The 16,965-nt window shown below is 48.3% G+C and overlaps 1 protein-coding gene across 9 annotated transcripts in view; it reads right to left on the bottom strand.

Annotated features, from left to right (window-relative positions):
* Positions 1-16,965, bottom strand: part of LOC110257774 (uncharacterized) — a 431,217-nt gene that overhangs the window by 63,490 nt on the left and 350,762 nt on the right. Inside the window, exons 9-10 of one of the 9 annotated variants that reach the window (XM_085006753.1) lie at positions 14,589-14,661; positions 11,194-12,693 (exon numbers count right to left, since the gene is read on the bottom strand). The exons of 7 other annotated variants lie outside the window; for them this stretch is intronic. In XM_085006753.1, coding sequence (XP_084862879.1) covers positions 14,589-14,661 — 73 coding nt within the window. In that variant the 3' untranslated portion in view covers positions 11,194-12,693. Of the gene's footprint in view, positions 1-5,362; positions 5,441-11,193; positions 12,694-14,588; positions 14,662-16,965 lie in introns of those variants that run through there. One more of the 9 variants, XR_014834735.1, reaches the window with a different exon arrangement.

Here is a 16,965-nt window from a genome sequence, read left to right as displayed (position 1 = left end):
GAGGGAGGCCGATGAGGAGCCGCGGGATGCTTCCTCCAAGGAGAGGGACCCGAGTGCCATCAAAGCCCGCCCTCTGCCATTGTCAGTAATGAGCTCAGGGAGCTCGGGGACTGTCAGTCCCTTCACCAGTGTGTCCTCAGTACCTAGAAGAGTGGCTGGCACTCAGCAAACAATACTCAGGATGTAAACCTTTCTTTGAAAAGACTGCAAGGAAAGCACCTGCTTAAACATTTCCCCCCTTCCATTTTCACCATGCGAAATGTATTTGCGACGGATCTGTGCTAAATAAATGAATGAATAGGAAAAACGAATATTCAGGGAAGGAACCAGATCAGGTCTGTGACTGTCTAGAAGGGTAGTTCAGTTCAGTAGGCTCTGAGTGCCAGACGTGACACTGGGTGCTGGAGCTATAGGATGGCTTAGACACAAGCCCTGTGTTCAGAGGGCTCGTCTCCTGGGGGTGACAATGCAGGATGACAGAGGGGTGATGACTCTGTGTATCTAGGTCGTTTGGGTGTGAAGGCACCTCTTCTCCCCTCAGCAGGTAGAAAGATTCACTAGCGAGGAAGACGTGGCCTTGGTAAGATGTTCTGAGACCCTTCTGACTCCACGAGAGCCTGAACACAGAGTAACTCTGCCCATTAGAGGAAACGCCAAGTTATCGAGAACTTCAGCTTATGTGTATACAAGTAGTAGTATTTTAAGTTTTTGGCGAAATCTGCTGAACATTTATAGTCAGATTTCAAAGAATACAAATCTCACAAGGACTCTCGGCTTTGATTGGGAAGTTTAAACCTAACCCATGCTCAACCAACCCTTGAAAGCAATGGAGGACCCCAGGGTGGAGAGGAGGGTGTTTCTAGCGATCAAGAGGAAGAAGAAGAAGAGAAGGTTTGCATATGTTCATTGAAGCTTAGACCACCAGTTCTAAAGTTATTTGTCTTAGTCTGTCATCCACCCTCCTAAAAGAAGATCTAGAAAGAATCTAGCCAGAACCTAGACAATAGACAAGCTAGGCAGGATGGCAAATGTGAAGGGATTGAAAATGAGCCACATTCAGGCTAGAGTTGTGTTTTGCTCCGTCACCACAGCATTTAAAAAATCAAAAGGTATTTGTTTTTCTCTTCCAACCTCCTGGGATAGACCATGATGGAAAACAATACTTTTAAAAAAGAACGTATGCATGTGTATGATTGAGTCACTTTACTGTACGGCAGAAATTGGCACAACATTGTAAATCAACTATGCTTTAGTGAAAAATTAAAACATAGGAGATCCTGGTGTGGCGCAGTGGGCTAAGGATCCAGCGTTGCCACAGCTGTGGTGAAGGTCACAGATGCGGCTGGGATTCGACCCGTGGCCTGATAATGTCCATATACCCCATTACGAACCGCAGGTGTACCTTTTATTTTCTGGTAGCCCTATTTGAAAAAGTAAAACAAAACAAACAAACAAACAAAACCAAAACCCAGCTGAAATTATTTTTATCTTGTATTTCACCCAGTCTCATTTCCACATGTAAAATATGAAAATTATTACTGAGCTATTTAGCCTTCTTGTTTTGTACAAGCCTTTAACGTCTAGTGTGCATTTTCCACGCACAGCGTACCTCCCTTGGGGCCAGCTGCATTTGAGTGCCCAGTGTCCCCCTGTGGCTAGGGACCATGGTGCTGGACAGGCCAGGCCTAAGGTGAGCGTTAGCACTTGCTCTCAAACACCAAACTTTGCTGAACACGAGGCTGGTCTATCTGGAACTTCCGAGTCTATGACTCCAGAGCTTGGCCACATAAAGCTGGGAAGTGAGGTGGAGGGGACAGAGGGAGGCAGGTTCCAGAACATTGTTGACCTAGGTCTTCAAGGATGTCATGATTTAGTCTATTCACCACGTGTTCTAAGCCACTCAGGCCAGGAACAAGGGCACATCCACCGCTGCGGTGCTTCTGTCGCTGTCAATTTTAGACATTTCATGCCCCTTAAGAGTGGCATAACAAAGTCAGCGGTGGCCCTACTCTTTGTGTTAACTAATCTACTATAGGCTCTAGACAGAAATGAGAAAATCCGATTTGAGCACCTGCTTCAGGGGTTCACATCAGGGTCAACATTGCTCATCAGAGGAAATCCAAAACTTCACTGTGGGTCGAAAAGGCCTGAGGAACACAGATCTGTGCACAGACCTGACAGTAGCCTTGCTGAACGTGAAGGTTCCCCAAGGTCTCTAGACCGAGCCCAGGAGAATGGCAAGGGTCCACTCACACTTTCCCACTCCGGCCCAACCCCGGGCCCTCAGCCTTCCCATGGCGAAAAGGGCCCCAGTCTTGGGGCTTTTTCCCCTCAGGAATGTCCACTTACAACTCATTTGCTGTCTGGGTCCAGCCTGAGAGCATCTCGGATGCTACCGTTTCCATCACAAGCCAAAGCGTTGTTCTCAGAACAGCTCTCGGGCTGGATGATACACAAAGTGACCTGCGCCAAGTGGTCAGCATGGCTGGCTGCCTTCATCCCTGCCCAGGTATCACCATCTTTTAGAAACTAGGGCTTGAGGATCCTAGAATCTGAGGATTATAAACTAAGTGGGCTCAGATTCCACTTTGTCCCCAGAATCACATTCCGTTAGAACAGACAGGGACCTTGGATTTAGTTCTATGTCTACTCCTTTCTCTTGGAGATAAGGAAATTGAAACTCAGAGAAGGGAAGTGACTTGCCTAAGAACTCACTGGAAGGTACTAGGACCAAGGGCTTTCAACGGCTTATTCAGTGCTCTTTATGGCATTCCCAGCTGCCTCCCGAATTCGAGAAGCCCTAAGGGTTTCAAGGTATCATGGACACACGGCAAACACCAGGTCCTCACTCGGTGGGTACCCTGACCTCATCCTCATAGCCATCAACTCAAGATTTTGAAGGTCTGTTTTTCCAGTCCTGAGATCCCAGGACTTTTTGGACTCTCTCTGGGTGTAAAACTTACCCTCTCTTGCTCTCTTTGTTTTTACTGTCAAGAACTAGACATTTATTCTCATTTTCTAGATCTCCACTGGAGCCCTACTCCAAGGAGATTATACCCATCCTCCTTGCCCCTAGCCACCATTGTCACCTCCAAATCTGGAAATAGGGTTTGACAGTGACGAGTGTGCCCTCTGCTGGCTGGATGTCTGCTCTGCAGTCATATCTGCATAAGTCACATGCGCATTTGGAGCCTCAGCTACCTGAGAGATACATTAAACAGAAACAAGACATGAATGAGAGTTGCCTTATGTCTTCTACAGAAGTTATATGTTTTTAGCCAATCGGTATCTTTGCTGCTCCTTATAAGTTCCGACGATGAGAAAACTATTATTAAAGAAGCTTTCGAGTTTTCATCTTCTACAGATTTTGCCGGAAAAGTGCATTTATAGCATTTACCATCCTTCCACCCTATACAACCAGTTAAAATGTATAAAAGGTGCTTTCCAAATGCAGACTATTACTCAGTACAATAACGAGCTTTTAAAACAGAACTTAAAAGGAGCCCCTTTCCTGGGAGCATGAAAAGTAATTAGAAATACATTTTGAGTCCTTCCTAGATCCCCAGCTCTCCTGGGGTGTGCTTTAGGATGTGTCACTTTTCTCACACGCCTCCTCCTGCCCTCCCCCCGCCGGGGCTGCCTTGGGGGCCAGGAGCCTCTCATTCGCAGCTTTCCCGCTGGAGGCCTCCTAGGGCTCTCCCGGTGTGGCTCTCTAATGGGGCCTCACCTTTCCTGCTCTTCCTTCCTTCTCTCCCTCCTGCCTTTCTTGTCCTTCCTTTCTTTTTTCTTTCCTTCCTTTCCTTCTTTTTTTCCCCTTCCTTCATTCCTTTCTTCTTTTTCTCTCCTTCTTCTCTCCTGCCTGAGATCACGGGAGGCACCTCCAAGGCCACCGCACAGGGCTGGACACTGGAATACGCTTCCTACACGCAGGGACGCGTAGATACTGCTGAGAAACAAATGCCATCGAGCCAGCTGGGGGGTGGGCATTTGAATCTCATGACCGTCTGCACATTCTCTTAAGCCACCTGTGGGACTGGCACAGCCAGAGTTCTGCTTAGGGTTCTGACTTAGCTGTAGTTTGAGTCTCTGTGAAGAGTCAAGAGACAAGAGGAAAGGACAGTTGTTCCAACAAGCTTCAGAAAGAGAGGGAGGGGGCAAGGGATGCCTTAGGATAAACTTCAGGTTTGGGCAGAAGAAGAAACAAAAGGAAACATCAGGCCAAGAAGGTGAAACAAATCCAAGAGTTCTTAGAGAATCTGGAGGAAGGAGGAAAATGAGTGGAGCCCAAGGATGCTGAACAGAACCTGGCTCTCATTCAACCCGGAAGGTCTCGTGCCAAGACAGCCAGTTAGGACCTGCCCCAGTCACTGCCCCAGCTCAGACCTTTGCTTCAGGTGGCAAATGTCCGCCACCTTGAGATCCTAGCTAAGCAGCCTGTGGTTACTGCTTCCGAATTTAAGTGGAGGAGACCCCAACATTGCTAGACTTCATTTGGACAATAAGTCAAGGTATGGGCTCAGTTTGGTGTGTGGTGGGGAGGGTGGCGGAGGTGAATCAAGCTGCATTAGGAGATGGCGGACAAACTCTTGAGGACAATGGCTAACACAGATTCTCTCTCCCATTTAATTAGAAGCTGGGGGAGAAAAAAAGTTTAGCATCATCCTTACTATGGAGAACAACTTAGCCCTGGGCTGAAGAGCAGCTTTGGAGTGGGGAGCGGAGGCTGGAGGTGTGTGTGAGGTGAAGCAGAGAACTGGTGGCTCTGTCTCCGGAGGGGGTAGAACCCTATTTCAGGCCCTGCCCAGAGTTGCTTGGGAACTGTTAGAGAAGCAGCAACCCCCCCATCCACCGCCGCCCCCCTCCCCCCCAGGATGCGGCACTCCTAACCTTTTTACTTTTGTTTCTTTGATTAGAGGTCTCCTGGATTTGGTGACAAGTGACAACGGCGGGGGCGGGGGCGGGGGGCCGCTGGACTTGAGGGCCCTGAGAGTCTGTGAAAGAGCAAACATCCCAAGCTACTAAGAGCTGGGGCTGTGTCTTCTCGGTTTGTGGAGATGGGCTTGAATTATGCCTGGCGAAGTTGTGCCAACCCGGTCAGTTTTTAACAGCTTTCTGGGGTGTCCCTGGGAACTTCGGGTCCACCTTCTTCACGAGAAACAGTGAGGTGCGCCAGGCGCTGTGCCTAGCGCTCAAGCTCTCCGGTTCCCGCGTCTGGGTTGGGCTCGGGTCAGGTTTTTTCCGTGGCGTGCTGCCCCCTCCGCAGACCCGCCCCCCATCCCTCCCCACCGCATCCTCTCGGCCCAGCGGGCGCCTGCGTGGTCCCAGACCTCAACCCCAGCACCCTCTCCCCTGCCCTGTCTACCTGTAGCTCCGGGGTCTCCGGAACCCCGGGCTGGTCCGCATAATGAGTGCGTTGTGCAGCTCTCTCTGTTGATTTAATACAAGGGCACCGTGAATGCGGAAAAATAAATAGAAGGACCGAACATATGACTCTCCGTAGTGAAAAGTCTTTTCGAATAAATAAAAAGAGGCTGAGTTTTCACTGTTGAATGTAAATTCCTTTGAAGTGGAACTAATCATTTCAAGGATAGTTCACGTTGTCCTAACAACGCGGGTGAATGGCAAGGGCCCTTCTTTTTGTTAAAGATATGTTTTCTTTCTTTCAGTCAAAACTGATGATGATACCCCTTTCACGCTCTGTCCTCGGGGATCGTAAATCTCCACTCCCAGCTACCCAAATCGCACTTTCAGATGCCAAGCCCCCGCGGGTGACCGCTTCCCAGGCGGGGCGGGCCCGAGCCGAGCTTCCCGCCCCCCCCATCCGGACCCACCCCCCGCCCCAGGGGCTCCCCGCGCCCGCCGGGCGGGTCCCACCTCCCAGCCTTAGGGGGCGCTGCAGCGGGGGGAGCAGGCCGCCCGGCCCCGGGGTGCAGCCGCGTCCCGGGGTCCACTGCGGCCCGGCAGGGGCAAAGTCCTGGGGCTGCAACTTCAAACTAAGCGGGATCCCGCGACTCCCATACCTTCCGAGGCCCCTGTCAATCTTGCCCTGCCCCAGGAATGTGAAAAATGTTCACAAAGACTGCACGCCCCTCGTCCGCGATTATCAGCCGCTGGTGCTCACTTATTGGGGAGAAAAGGTCATCCTGAAACAATCCCGGCCGGCCAAGCCGCTCAAATCTAACTTTTCTTCCCCCAACCGGCGCCTCCCACCACAATCCCGAAGACCCTTGCGGCCCAGGCCCCCGACTTGCCAGCCCCGCAGCGCCGTAGCCGACCCGGGTCCGCGACACCCTGGCGTCTGTGCCCAAGTGGGTGGGGGTGGGGTGCAGGCTGGGATTCGCGGCCCCAGAAAGGGTGCTTGTGACCTTGGGCTGGAGAAAGTTGCTCCCGCTTCACCTTCTCCAAGGCCCACAGATGGGGGAGGGGCTCCAAGATGTCCAGGCAGTCCCTTTTGGGTCCCAGAGATGCTGACCCTGGGGCAGGGGCGGTTGGCTGCTGTTCCCCGTACCGGGGCAAGGTGGGCGAGCCCGCCATCCTTCTGCGTCCCGGAAAACACACACACACACACACACACACCAGGAAAGGGCTCCACCAAGGCAAGAGCAGCAGTGCTTAGGGACGAACAACGAATGGGGAGGGCCAAGGGCCCCGAAAGGGTGGGCCCGCGCCGGGCGGACCCCGCCAGAAGCGTGGGGAGCGGAGCTTCCCTAGAAGGAGAAGGCTGGGCGCTTGGTGTCCAGTTCTCCTGGGGACAAGGTGGCACTTCTGGCGGCCTGGCCCAGGCGGGTCCCACACGCTCTTCGGGCGCTCGGGGCCGGGCGTTGGAACGCTACCCAGTCGGAAATGTCCAAGGGAAAAGCGAGGGGCTGATTCCTTCGCCTGGTTTTGCTCCTCCGGGAGAGAACGTGGCCGCGGTGAGACCCCAGCGGTTACCATTTGCATTTGCCTGGGTTTCAAACTACCCCCCCGCCCCGAGGACGTGATGCCAGCGGTCCGGTTCCCGCGCAGAGCGGGCACCGCTGCCCCGAAGTGGGTGAAGGGGGCTGGAGGGCCACCACTCGTCACTCCGCCCGGGGCTCGCGGGTCGGGACAGCGAACACCCGCGGGCCAGAGTCAGTACCTCCTCCAGCCCCGCTGGGGCCTGCGAGCGCTTTGGGACCCAGATTAGCTGCTCCCGGACCGGGGAGGAAGCACTCGGGGGAAGTTCATCAGCTGGGCAACTCTGAGGAACTTGGAGCCAGCCGCTAGCTCAGCTCAGGCTCAGATTCAAACGAGCTCTTCTTTCCTTCAAACAAAACGAAACAAAAATTCCAAACTCGAACCGCCGACTGTGCGCGGCCAAGTTGAAAACGCCGCCGGGCCCCGCGGTCAGCTCTGCCCTGTCCCGCACGCCCTCCGGACTAAGTTACCCAGAAGAACATTTGGAGGGCTCTGGGGGCAAACTGGGGAAGGTTTTCTGAGAACTTGCCTTCTTCTCGAAGAGCCAGGCTTGGCGGATAGGCCAGAGTGGCCAGGACATTGTCCTAAGTTGCTGCCGCGGGCTCTTCTGGCCTCAGTGTCTGCATCTGCGAAGGGGGAGCAATAATACCCTCTGCTGGGAGAGGGGGAGCTAACTGCAGCTCGGCAGGTGTTCAGAAAATTCTTATTATTCCCTTTCTGCACCCCGCAAGTCCCAACTCCTTCATTTGCCAATTTGGTCGGAAAAGTTGAAAAGGAAAACAGGCGTGAGCACCTAAAGCGGTTTCATTGTCCCGATTATTGGCTGCGGGGTGGGCCCAGGTTCCCGCAGCCCGGAACCCCCAGCCTGCAGCGGGGTGGCGTGTACCAGCTACAGCAGCTCTCTCCCCGGCTGCGGCCGGGGGACCGGGACTGAGCGGGGAGCCGCCTGGTGCCCCTCCTTCTCGGCCTCCTGGCCTCTGGCCTTTGGGCCGGGAAAGTGGTTTAGAGGCCGGCGCCGAGACTTCGGGAAGCCGGGGAACAGAACCTAGCATCCACACCCCATGCCACCTCGGCAACCCCGAGGACGCTAGCGACCCGTGTCTGCCACAGAACTGCGCGCGCAGGGCTGTCGGGCCCGGTGGGGGCGCGGCCGCCCGCGCTTCGTTTGGCGGGACTCGGGGCTCGCGGCGGGCGGGCGGCGTGATCCCGGAGGCTCCTTCCCGCCACCACGTCGACTGCGGAGGTAACATCTGTGCCGACCCCCCTCCTCACGCCCCCTCCATCCGCCACGCCACTTATATATTTTATATATATATATATATGTATTTTTCCTTTTTAAGAAAGAAAGAAAACGAAAAACCAACCTTCCTTTCCCTGCACAATAGCCGCACCAGGGGGCCTTTCACTTGGCCAATCTCAGGAGTTTCATATGAACTTCATTAAATCAATTACTCGGTGAACACATCACAATTTATTTGCAATTAGTATCAAAATGTCTTACTTTTCTTAATAGGTCGGAGCAGATGTAGCTACAGAAGGGACAACGCGTTTTCGTGAAATCTATCTCTTGCAACATATTAAATCTTCTGGTCAGAAGAGAAGGAGAAATTCAAAGGCAGTTTAGAGGAGGAGAGAGAAACCACGCTGGAGACAAATGCGATCCGTGCAGGTGTTGGAGCAGCTTGCGTTATAATTGTATCTAGCGAAAAGGTTGCCTTTATTATCCGTAATGATCGAACAAAAGTCACCGTAATTAAACGTCTGGTTTACTCGGATGACTGAGAGGTGCGTGTCTGAAAGGCGCCGAGTAGAGCGAGGGACTTCAGAAATGGTTAACAAGACGCCCCATTCTTTGAATAGTGGCTTTGTCTTATGGGGGTGGGGTGGGGAGAGAAGAGACAGAAAGAGGGAGAAAACAGTTATCTAATTTTCATTGCCCCAAACCAGAGATTTATTGATTGCGACAACAGTTTTATTGTACTCGGGGAGGGGGTTGCTGCAGGTTTATAGAAACTGATTTACTTTCGTTTGGAAGTAAAATCATATGCAACAGTCTCCCGTTGAAAGGTTGGACCTCAGCTCCTGTTAATACCATTAGTGACACAGGATCGAATTTCAAATGAAGCCTGGTGACAATTACAGACGGAAACAGATGCCCTTGGAAATTTAGGTCAAGTGTTCAAGATTCTGGTTTCATGGTCAAGGTTGTCTTGGGGGTAACCTTGAGGAGACGCTCATAAATCTGTCCTCCTCTCCGAACTGGGGATGCGCCTTCCAGGGGGGGTGATACCGGGAAGAGGCGGGTCAGAAAATTTATTTAGAGGGTCCTCAGGTCACCAAAAACAGAAGAGATGCCGGCGTGTTGTAAAACTGGGCAAGTGTGCTGGGCGGGCAGCGTGAGTGCGTGTGGTGTGGGGCGCCAGCCTGGGGGGTGCCACGGGGAAGAGCAGCTGCTCGGGCCGGAGCTGCAAAGACCTGGCCACTCCGGCGTCCACTTCCTGGTCGCCAGCAGGCTGACCTAGAGGCTGTCCCTTAGTCTTAGAGCTTTTTCTTTTTTTTAAACCCATCCGCTAAATGGGAATCCTGGTCCCGGCCTGGTCTTTCTGGAAGGGTGGTGGCGAGGATTAAGTGTGATAACGAATTTGAAAGCGCCCAGGCTTTCAAATGGAAGGTATTATTCTGCAAGTGCAGCCCCCTTCCTTTGCATTTTAATCACTTGCCCCTCAGCTAAGTGAAAAAGACGTCGTGTCTCTTCCCTCCTGCCCGCGGAAACCTTCCCTGAGAGCCGCCGGCTCCGGCTGTGGCAGCACCAACGCCTTCCTTGAGGGCATAAAAACCTCCTGTCTTTTACCCGGCTCTCCATCCCAACCGGCGTCTTTAAGCGTGGCCGTCTTCGGGGTTTACATCCCTCTGGTGGGTGTTTTCCACTTGACAACTCTTTTAAAGACATAGAACCATATTTTATTTACTGCCTACTATAAATTATTTACTAGCAGGCTGAGGTAATTCCATTAAAGCCTCACGGTTTGTTTATACTAAATAGTTATCTGGGGACTCCCTGCTCGCCTTCGAGCTGCGAGGCTCCGGAGAGGTGGGGACGGTCCGGGTTGGGCAGGGGAGGCCCACAGAAAGGAAAGGGGTCCGATGGCAACGAGAATGGTCTTATTTCTCTTGACGATGCATGGAAAATGAAATACAATCTAATAATCGTCGTGACTGCCCTCGCTACCCCTCCCCGTGCCCCCGTGTGGACTGGCTCCCGCTTGAGAGCAAGAGGACGTCTTCCTAGGCACTAACTCGACGGTGGCGGCCGCCGATTTGGGGGAGGGTGGAGGATTTCGCGAGGGGGAGATGGGGGGGCCGGCCCGGGATGGAGGGAGGGAGAGAGGGAGGGGAAGTCTGGAGCTCCTGCCGGGGTGGCTGCGCAAAGCCAGCCCGGGCCAACTTTGCCTCTGGTCCCCTCCCCCAACACGTGTGCCCGGGCAGAAAAGAGGGAGTCGAAAAACCCAGCCCGAGGGAAGGTACCAGGCGCTGCAGAGGGGCTGCGCGTCCCCGCGCGCGCGCGCGTCCGCGTCTCCCTCTCGCCAAGATTTTAGCCCTGGACCGCTGAGTCACTTCTCTCTCCTTTCCTGACTCTCTGTGTGTTATGTGTATATAAAACAACTTATTTCTGTCTCTCAACTTAGGGACCTCCCTGGAAATACCAAACACCCCAGGAGATGTATTGGCCTTTGAGGGAGGGGGAGGGGATTCGGCGAACCAACCATAAACGAGTATTTGTCTCATCTTGCTCCCTTCAGTTATGTTGGCCTTGGAAAGGGGGGGGGGGTATTTATCTATTTCTGTTGAAGGCTTTTTCAAAAGGGGCTCCAGAGGCATGTGGTAAGGGCGTGTTAGTTTCCCACCTGGTTTTGCAGATGGGGATTTCAGGACGGCGGGTCATTGCCCTAACACAGGCAGAGAGAAACAAGACACCTGACAGAAAGCCAGTTGTCTGAAGCAACTCGGAAGTGATCTACAGTAAACAGAAAGGTCGCTTATTTCACAGAGTATTTTTTTTCCTCTTTTTCTTTCGGCTGAAATGAAGATGCGAGGTAGGAAAAAAAATCATATTGGACTCAGCGAGTGAAAGACCTACTGCTGTTCATTACAGAGCTGAAGGACTGGAGTTGACAAACATTCAGGGCACAGCTTTCATTCTCAATAGTTATGTTCACCAATAATTTCAAATTCAATGACATATTTTTAATATTCTTGGATTATATTTCTTGGTAATTTGGTTACCTTTATTAGCCTAAATCCTGTTTTATCAAAAACGAGGAGAAAATTATAATATGTGTAAATGCCTTGAGTATGCAAACATGCAGGAGGCATTTTATGATGATAGAGATGCAAGTTAACCCTGTGAACACCAAGTGGAATGTACATTATGTAATCACGTATTTTAATAGCTACATGTATACATTTTTTAAAAAATCAAAGCGCAATTTACATAAAAATTAATGTGAACAAGGCCATATTTTGTACATTCACAATGTGGCACATCCACCCTGTTATCCAGTTATAAAGCATCTTCATCAAGGATGGGGATGATGGTTTTTTGCACAAAAATGTGAATGCAATTAATACCTCTGAGCCGTACACTTTAAAATGATTAAGATGGTAACTATGCTTTTTAAAAAATTAACTTATTTTCATGACTAAATTCAATCCTAATCCAATCATACACAAACATCTGCCACCCCGCCCAGAACCAACCAAACAAAAAATGTTCATCAATCCCAAATAAAACATTGTTACCCAGTAAATTGTTACTCCTCATTTTTCCAAACCCCAAGGACCTGGCAGATCTTTTTATTGGTGCTTGTATTTCTTAGGTATTTTCCTCAGCAGCAACATTTCTGTATGCTACTATTTCCTTAAAATCTATTTCATCACATTCTATTCCATACATCTAACTATGGATACAAAGAGAGAGGGGATAAACGACATAATCTGCTTATTTGTATTTGTTCTAGAAGCCAATAGAAGGTTTCCAGATTGGTATTTGCAACATGGGTCTTTTTAATGAGCGGGTGGATCCCTGGGCAACACATACAAATACTTTGTTAGTCATTGTGGGAGGGACATGAGTTTGAGGCAACAGTTAATCTTGCTGTCATCAATAGAAAGTGGATTAGAGTGGTATTTTCTCTTTTGAAATGTAATTCATAAAGTTTAACAAAGCAACAGTTATCGTCAACCTTTTGGGAAAAGAGTGCTAAGATGAGGTCTTTTGCAAACCGTTTGTTTCTGGGCATCAAAACTGTGCCCTGAATTCACAATTGTGGCAAAACTTTGTGAATAGCTTAGAATTGTCAGAGTCCCATCTCCTTGCTCTTGTGTGTGCTGACGCATTCATTTATTTCACACGGTTCTCCACAAAGACGAAGGGAAATATGACTGGGGCTAAAGAATTTTAATCAAAATCGAAGCCACCATTCATGTAACTAGGACCACAGGGTCCGAGGCCCTTGGAGAGGCTATTTCTGTAAAATGGCACCAAGAGGTCAGGACTGGCCCAGAGTAGTGAGCTCACACAGATTTTTGAACCCCATCCACCACCCTGGATTAATGGGAATTAAAGGAGCGAAGAATGTGTTGGTGGACGAAATCATGGCTGGTCACGTCTGTCGTTCGACGTTTGTGCTTTATTCTGTTTGGAGAATGATAACTTTCAGAAGGAGCCAACTGATTTTGACCTGCACTGATAAACTGCAAAAGGCATATTTTACAGTTAATGGTCAGATTAGTCCATCATGAGGGGAAAACAAAAAATGGCACTTAAAACTATTCCATTTCCCCTAATACTTTCTTCCAGTGAAACCTAATTCCTTTTGTGCCTTAAACATCCCTCCTGCAACAGGGTTTTTCGACCCATCTCTAGCAACATTTTGGACTGCGTTGTTCTTTGCTGTGGAAAGCCATCCCATCCGTTCTAGGAAGTTTTAGCAGCATCCGTGGCCTCTACCAGCAGCAGCCCCCCACCCCTCCCCAGTTGTGACAATGAAAAACATCGGAAATTGTCGAATGTCCCCCTTGGGGCCCAAATTGTCCCTGGTTGAGAACAACTATTTTACAGTGTTATGTTTAATTCTGAGACAAATTGCTTTCTTTTGGGGGGGTTGAACTTTACATAACATATATATCTTGTAGTCAGCAAGGACCGGAGCACTATTCATCAAATATGGAGGCTGTTAAGACCACAGACTTGGATTTGACCTCAGGGAAGTCATTTAACCTCCTTGAGTCTCAGTGTCCTCCTCCTACAAACGATCCTAAAAAGATCCACGTGAAGATGAAATAAGATACTACATACTCAGAGCTTGGCACAGTGCCGGGCATCCAGTAGGCAAGCAATGAGCATGGGCTAGGGTTGGTTACTGCCGGCCTACTGGGTGCCAAGCACTGTGTGAAGATCTCCCCTTCATGGCAGGACTGCTGTTCCGCAACCGTGCCAGATGTGGGGAGTAAGGGCTCAGCTGTCCTTATTAAAATAATTGCCTGCAAAACACGACGGTTCCCCTCAGAAGCATCACTAGACTGTAGCTGTGCCCGCTGTCCTTGGCTCCTTCTCACTCGCTTGGGATTTGCTGCCTTGGGTACCCCATACCACTCTCACATCCCCCTTCCTGGACCCCCTTACTTGGGCCCAATTAGGGAGAAAAACCCCTTTCTGTGTTTACCCTCAGCGCAGCTGGGAGAGCTGACATTTTCCAAGAGAACTTTACTAATCACTAAGGGGGAATTAAAAGGAAACAATTATAGAATAAACAAGCAGCATAAAAATAGATTTCTAAAACAGAGGTTTCTGGAGTTCCCGTCGTGGCGCAGTGGTTAACGAATCCGACTAGGAACCATGAGGTTGCGGGTTCGGTCCCTGCCCTTGCTCAGTGGGTTAAGGGTCCGGCGTTGCCGTGAGCTATGGTGTAGGTCGCAGACATGGCTCGGATCCCTCGTTGCTGTGGGTCTGGCGTAGGCTACAGCTCCGATTCGACCCCTAGCCTGGGAACCTCCATATGCCGCGGGAGCAGCCCAAGAAATAGCAAAAAGACAAAAATAAATAAATAATAAATAAATAAAAATAAAACAGAGGTTTCTGATCCTTTAATCCCGGTAAGGTTGCAAAGAGCCTTACAAGGCTCCCATTCCCCCTTCTAACCACATTCTGCTGCAGTCCCCGAGAAGACAGGTTCAGTCATTCATTCATTTAACAAATGATGATGCGTGCCACGAACTGTAATAGAATTGACCGGGTCGGGGTGGGAAAATTCAGGGATGCTTTTCTGATGAGATGCACTGAAAACTTCTTTTGTTCGTTTTGTTTTTGTGTTGCTTTTTAGGGCTGCACCTGTGAAATATGGAAGTTTCCAGGCTAGGGGCGGAATTGGAGTTACAGATGCCGGCCTTCACCGCAGCTACAGCAACGCCAGATTCGAGCCTCATCTGTGACCTACACCACAGCTCATGGCAATGCCGGATCCTTAACCCACTGAGCGAGGCCAGGGATCGAACCCAAGTACTCATGGATCCTAGTCCGGTTAACTACCGCTGAGCCATGAAGGGAATTCCAAGATGTACTGAAGTCTTAAGGAAGAGAATGTACTTGCCTAGTGAAGACCTGGGTTAACACGGTAAGCAGAAAACTCATAGTTTGCATCGGAAAAGGTCCTCAAATCGTTCCTGGGATATAGAGAGCACTATCATTATGACTCACAGCTCAGTCCTGCCTCAAGGCGTCTGCTGTTGCCATTCTTTCTGCTTAATGAACCAGAAGATGAGGTCCCCGGCTCTGGAGCCAGATACATATTCAAATTCCTGTACCACGTGGATTATCTGTATGACCTTAGGCAAGTCACCTATCCGCTCAAAGCTTCAGTGTCCTCCTCCTCTGTAAAATGGATATAATAATATATTTTCCATTATTTAATGATAGAATGTATGTAGAGTGCTAATTATAAGTACCTGGCACATCATTTTATGTTAAAATTGACCTTTATTATTACTTTGTTTCTATTTCTTATTTATTTATATTTCTTTCTTTTTTTATTTAGGGCCACTCTTGTGGCATATAGAAGTTCCCAGGCTAGGGGTCGAATCGAGGCTGCAGCTGCTAGCCTACATCATAGCCACAGCAACGCCAGATCCAAGTTGTGTCTGCAACTTATACCGCAGCTCAAGCCAACGCTGGATCCTTAACCCACTGAGCAAGGCCAGGGATCGAACCCGTGTCCTCATGGATAGTAATTGGGTTCATTACCTCTGAGCTGCAATGGGAACTCCTATATTTCTTATTACTCTTATTTTCACCTTTTAGTTTTAGTTCTGCCCAGGAAGCAATATAATAAATATAATTCCTCTTCCTCAAAGCAAAATTTAGCATTTGTGAAGAATTTCCACCTTACTGAATCTACCCTTCTGAAAAATGTCTAATTCTTTGATTTGTTCATGGGGTGAAACATTTCCCAACCCCTCTACATCCTTAGCATGTTCATAGGAATATTGTAAAGAGTGAAGAGGTAATGTTAAAAAAAAAAAAGAGGTAATGTTAGTGAAAAGCCTTTGTGAGCTGCGGGGAGATTTATAAGATTTTTATTTCTTAAACCATACATACATGGTATATAATGATAGTTTATCCTAATCTGCTTAGGAAAAATTGGGGCACCAAAATTCAACTGTGAATTTCTAAATCTTAATCTTAAGTTATTGCAAAAAGAAAACTAGAAATCCATTGTGGGCAAAGACAAGCACATTGTAGGAAACGATCTCAAATGTATGGCTAATTCCCAGGACATATATGCTGTGGTTAGAATGTTTATTACCTAGTCTACAATTCGACCCTGACATGCAGCATACAAATACTCTCAACACTAATTTACAAATTTAACTCTCCTCTATAATATAGGTAAAATAAAAAGAACATGGAATGCTTTTGTGCCAGGTTCTGTGCTAAATCATATATTTATCTTTTATTTATCTTTTAAATCAAAGTATATCTATACCATCAATTAAAAGGCTAATATATGTGTTACACCTATGGGTCAAAATTATTCATAGATTTATAATTTAAAAATCTGTTTTAATATTAAAATATATCCATGCTTTACATGAATGTCAAAAAGAACTGTTTTAATTATACTTGTCTCGGAGTTCCCATCGTGGCTCAGTAGTTAACAAATCCGACTGGGAACCATGAGGTTGTGGGTTCAATCCCTGGCCTTGCTCAGTGGGTTAAGGATTCCGCATTGCCGTGAGCTGTGGTGTAGGTTGCAGACTCAGCTCGGATCCTGCGTTGCTGTGGCTGTGGTGTAGGCTGGCGGCTACAGCTCAGATTAGGCCCCCAGCCTGGGAACCTCCATAAGCCACAGGAGCGGCCCTAGAAAAGACTATATATATATATAATATATATATATATATATTATATATATACTTGTTTCAGATTGATTTAAAATTGATCTAAAATTGTGAACTAGAATAGGTCTGGCAATCTCTTTCATCAAGGTCTTAAAAGTCTTAGAAATGTTTGAGGTTTTACTTCATCATCAGAGTTGATGAAATACCCTTTCTGCTTTCTACAAAAAAAACCCCAAAACCCTTCGACATCCTTTGTAATATTGAAGTGGCTCCAAAAGAAATTTTTTAAATTTAATAGTTGAATATAATAAGTGGGGCAAAGTATAAACAACTGATGAATTTAGGTGAAGGCTATATTCTTTAAATTTTTTTTTTTTAGTTTTAAAATTTCCAAGATTAAAAGTTAGCAAAACATATATAAAAATAAAGGTTTTCCTGAGCCATAAAGATTTCGGTGTGTATGAAAAGAATTTAAAAGCCAATATAGAAATAAATAAAATAGAAATTATTTGGCAACATACAGATTAGATCTACTTTGAAATGTATGGATTTACAATTAACCCAAAATGATATTTGGAAAAACACATTTTCAGTTTTATCAAACTACTTTTTTTCCTTCTTTAAAAAATACTT

The sequence above is a fragment of the Sus scrofa genome, chromosome X (genome assembly GCF_054392235.1).
Source record: "Sus scrofa isolate SSC_HxYL_T2T_F1_AM1 chromosome X, Sscrofa_HxYL_maternal_Yorkshire_Landrace_v2.0, whole genome shotgun sequence".
Taxonomy (NCBI): Eukaryota; Metazoa; Chordata; class Mammalia; order Artiodactyla; family Suidae; genus Sus; species Sus scrofa.
This window is presented reverse-complemented; position numbering and strand designations above follow the sequence as displayed.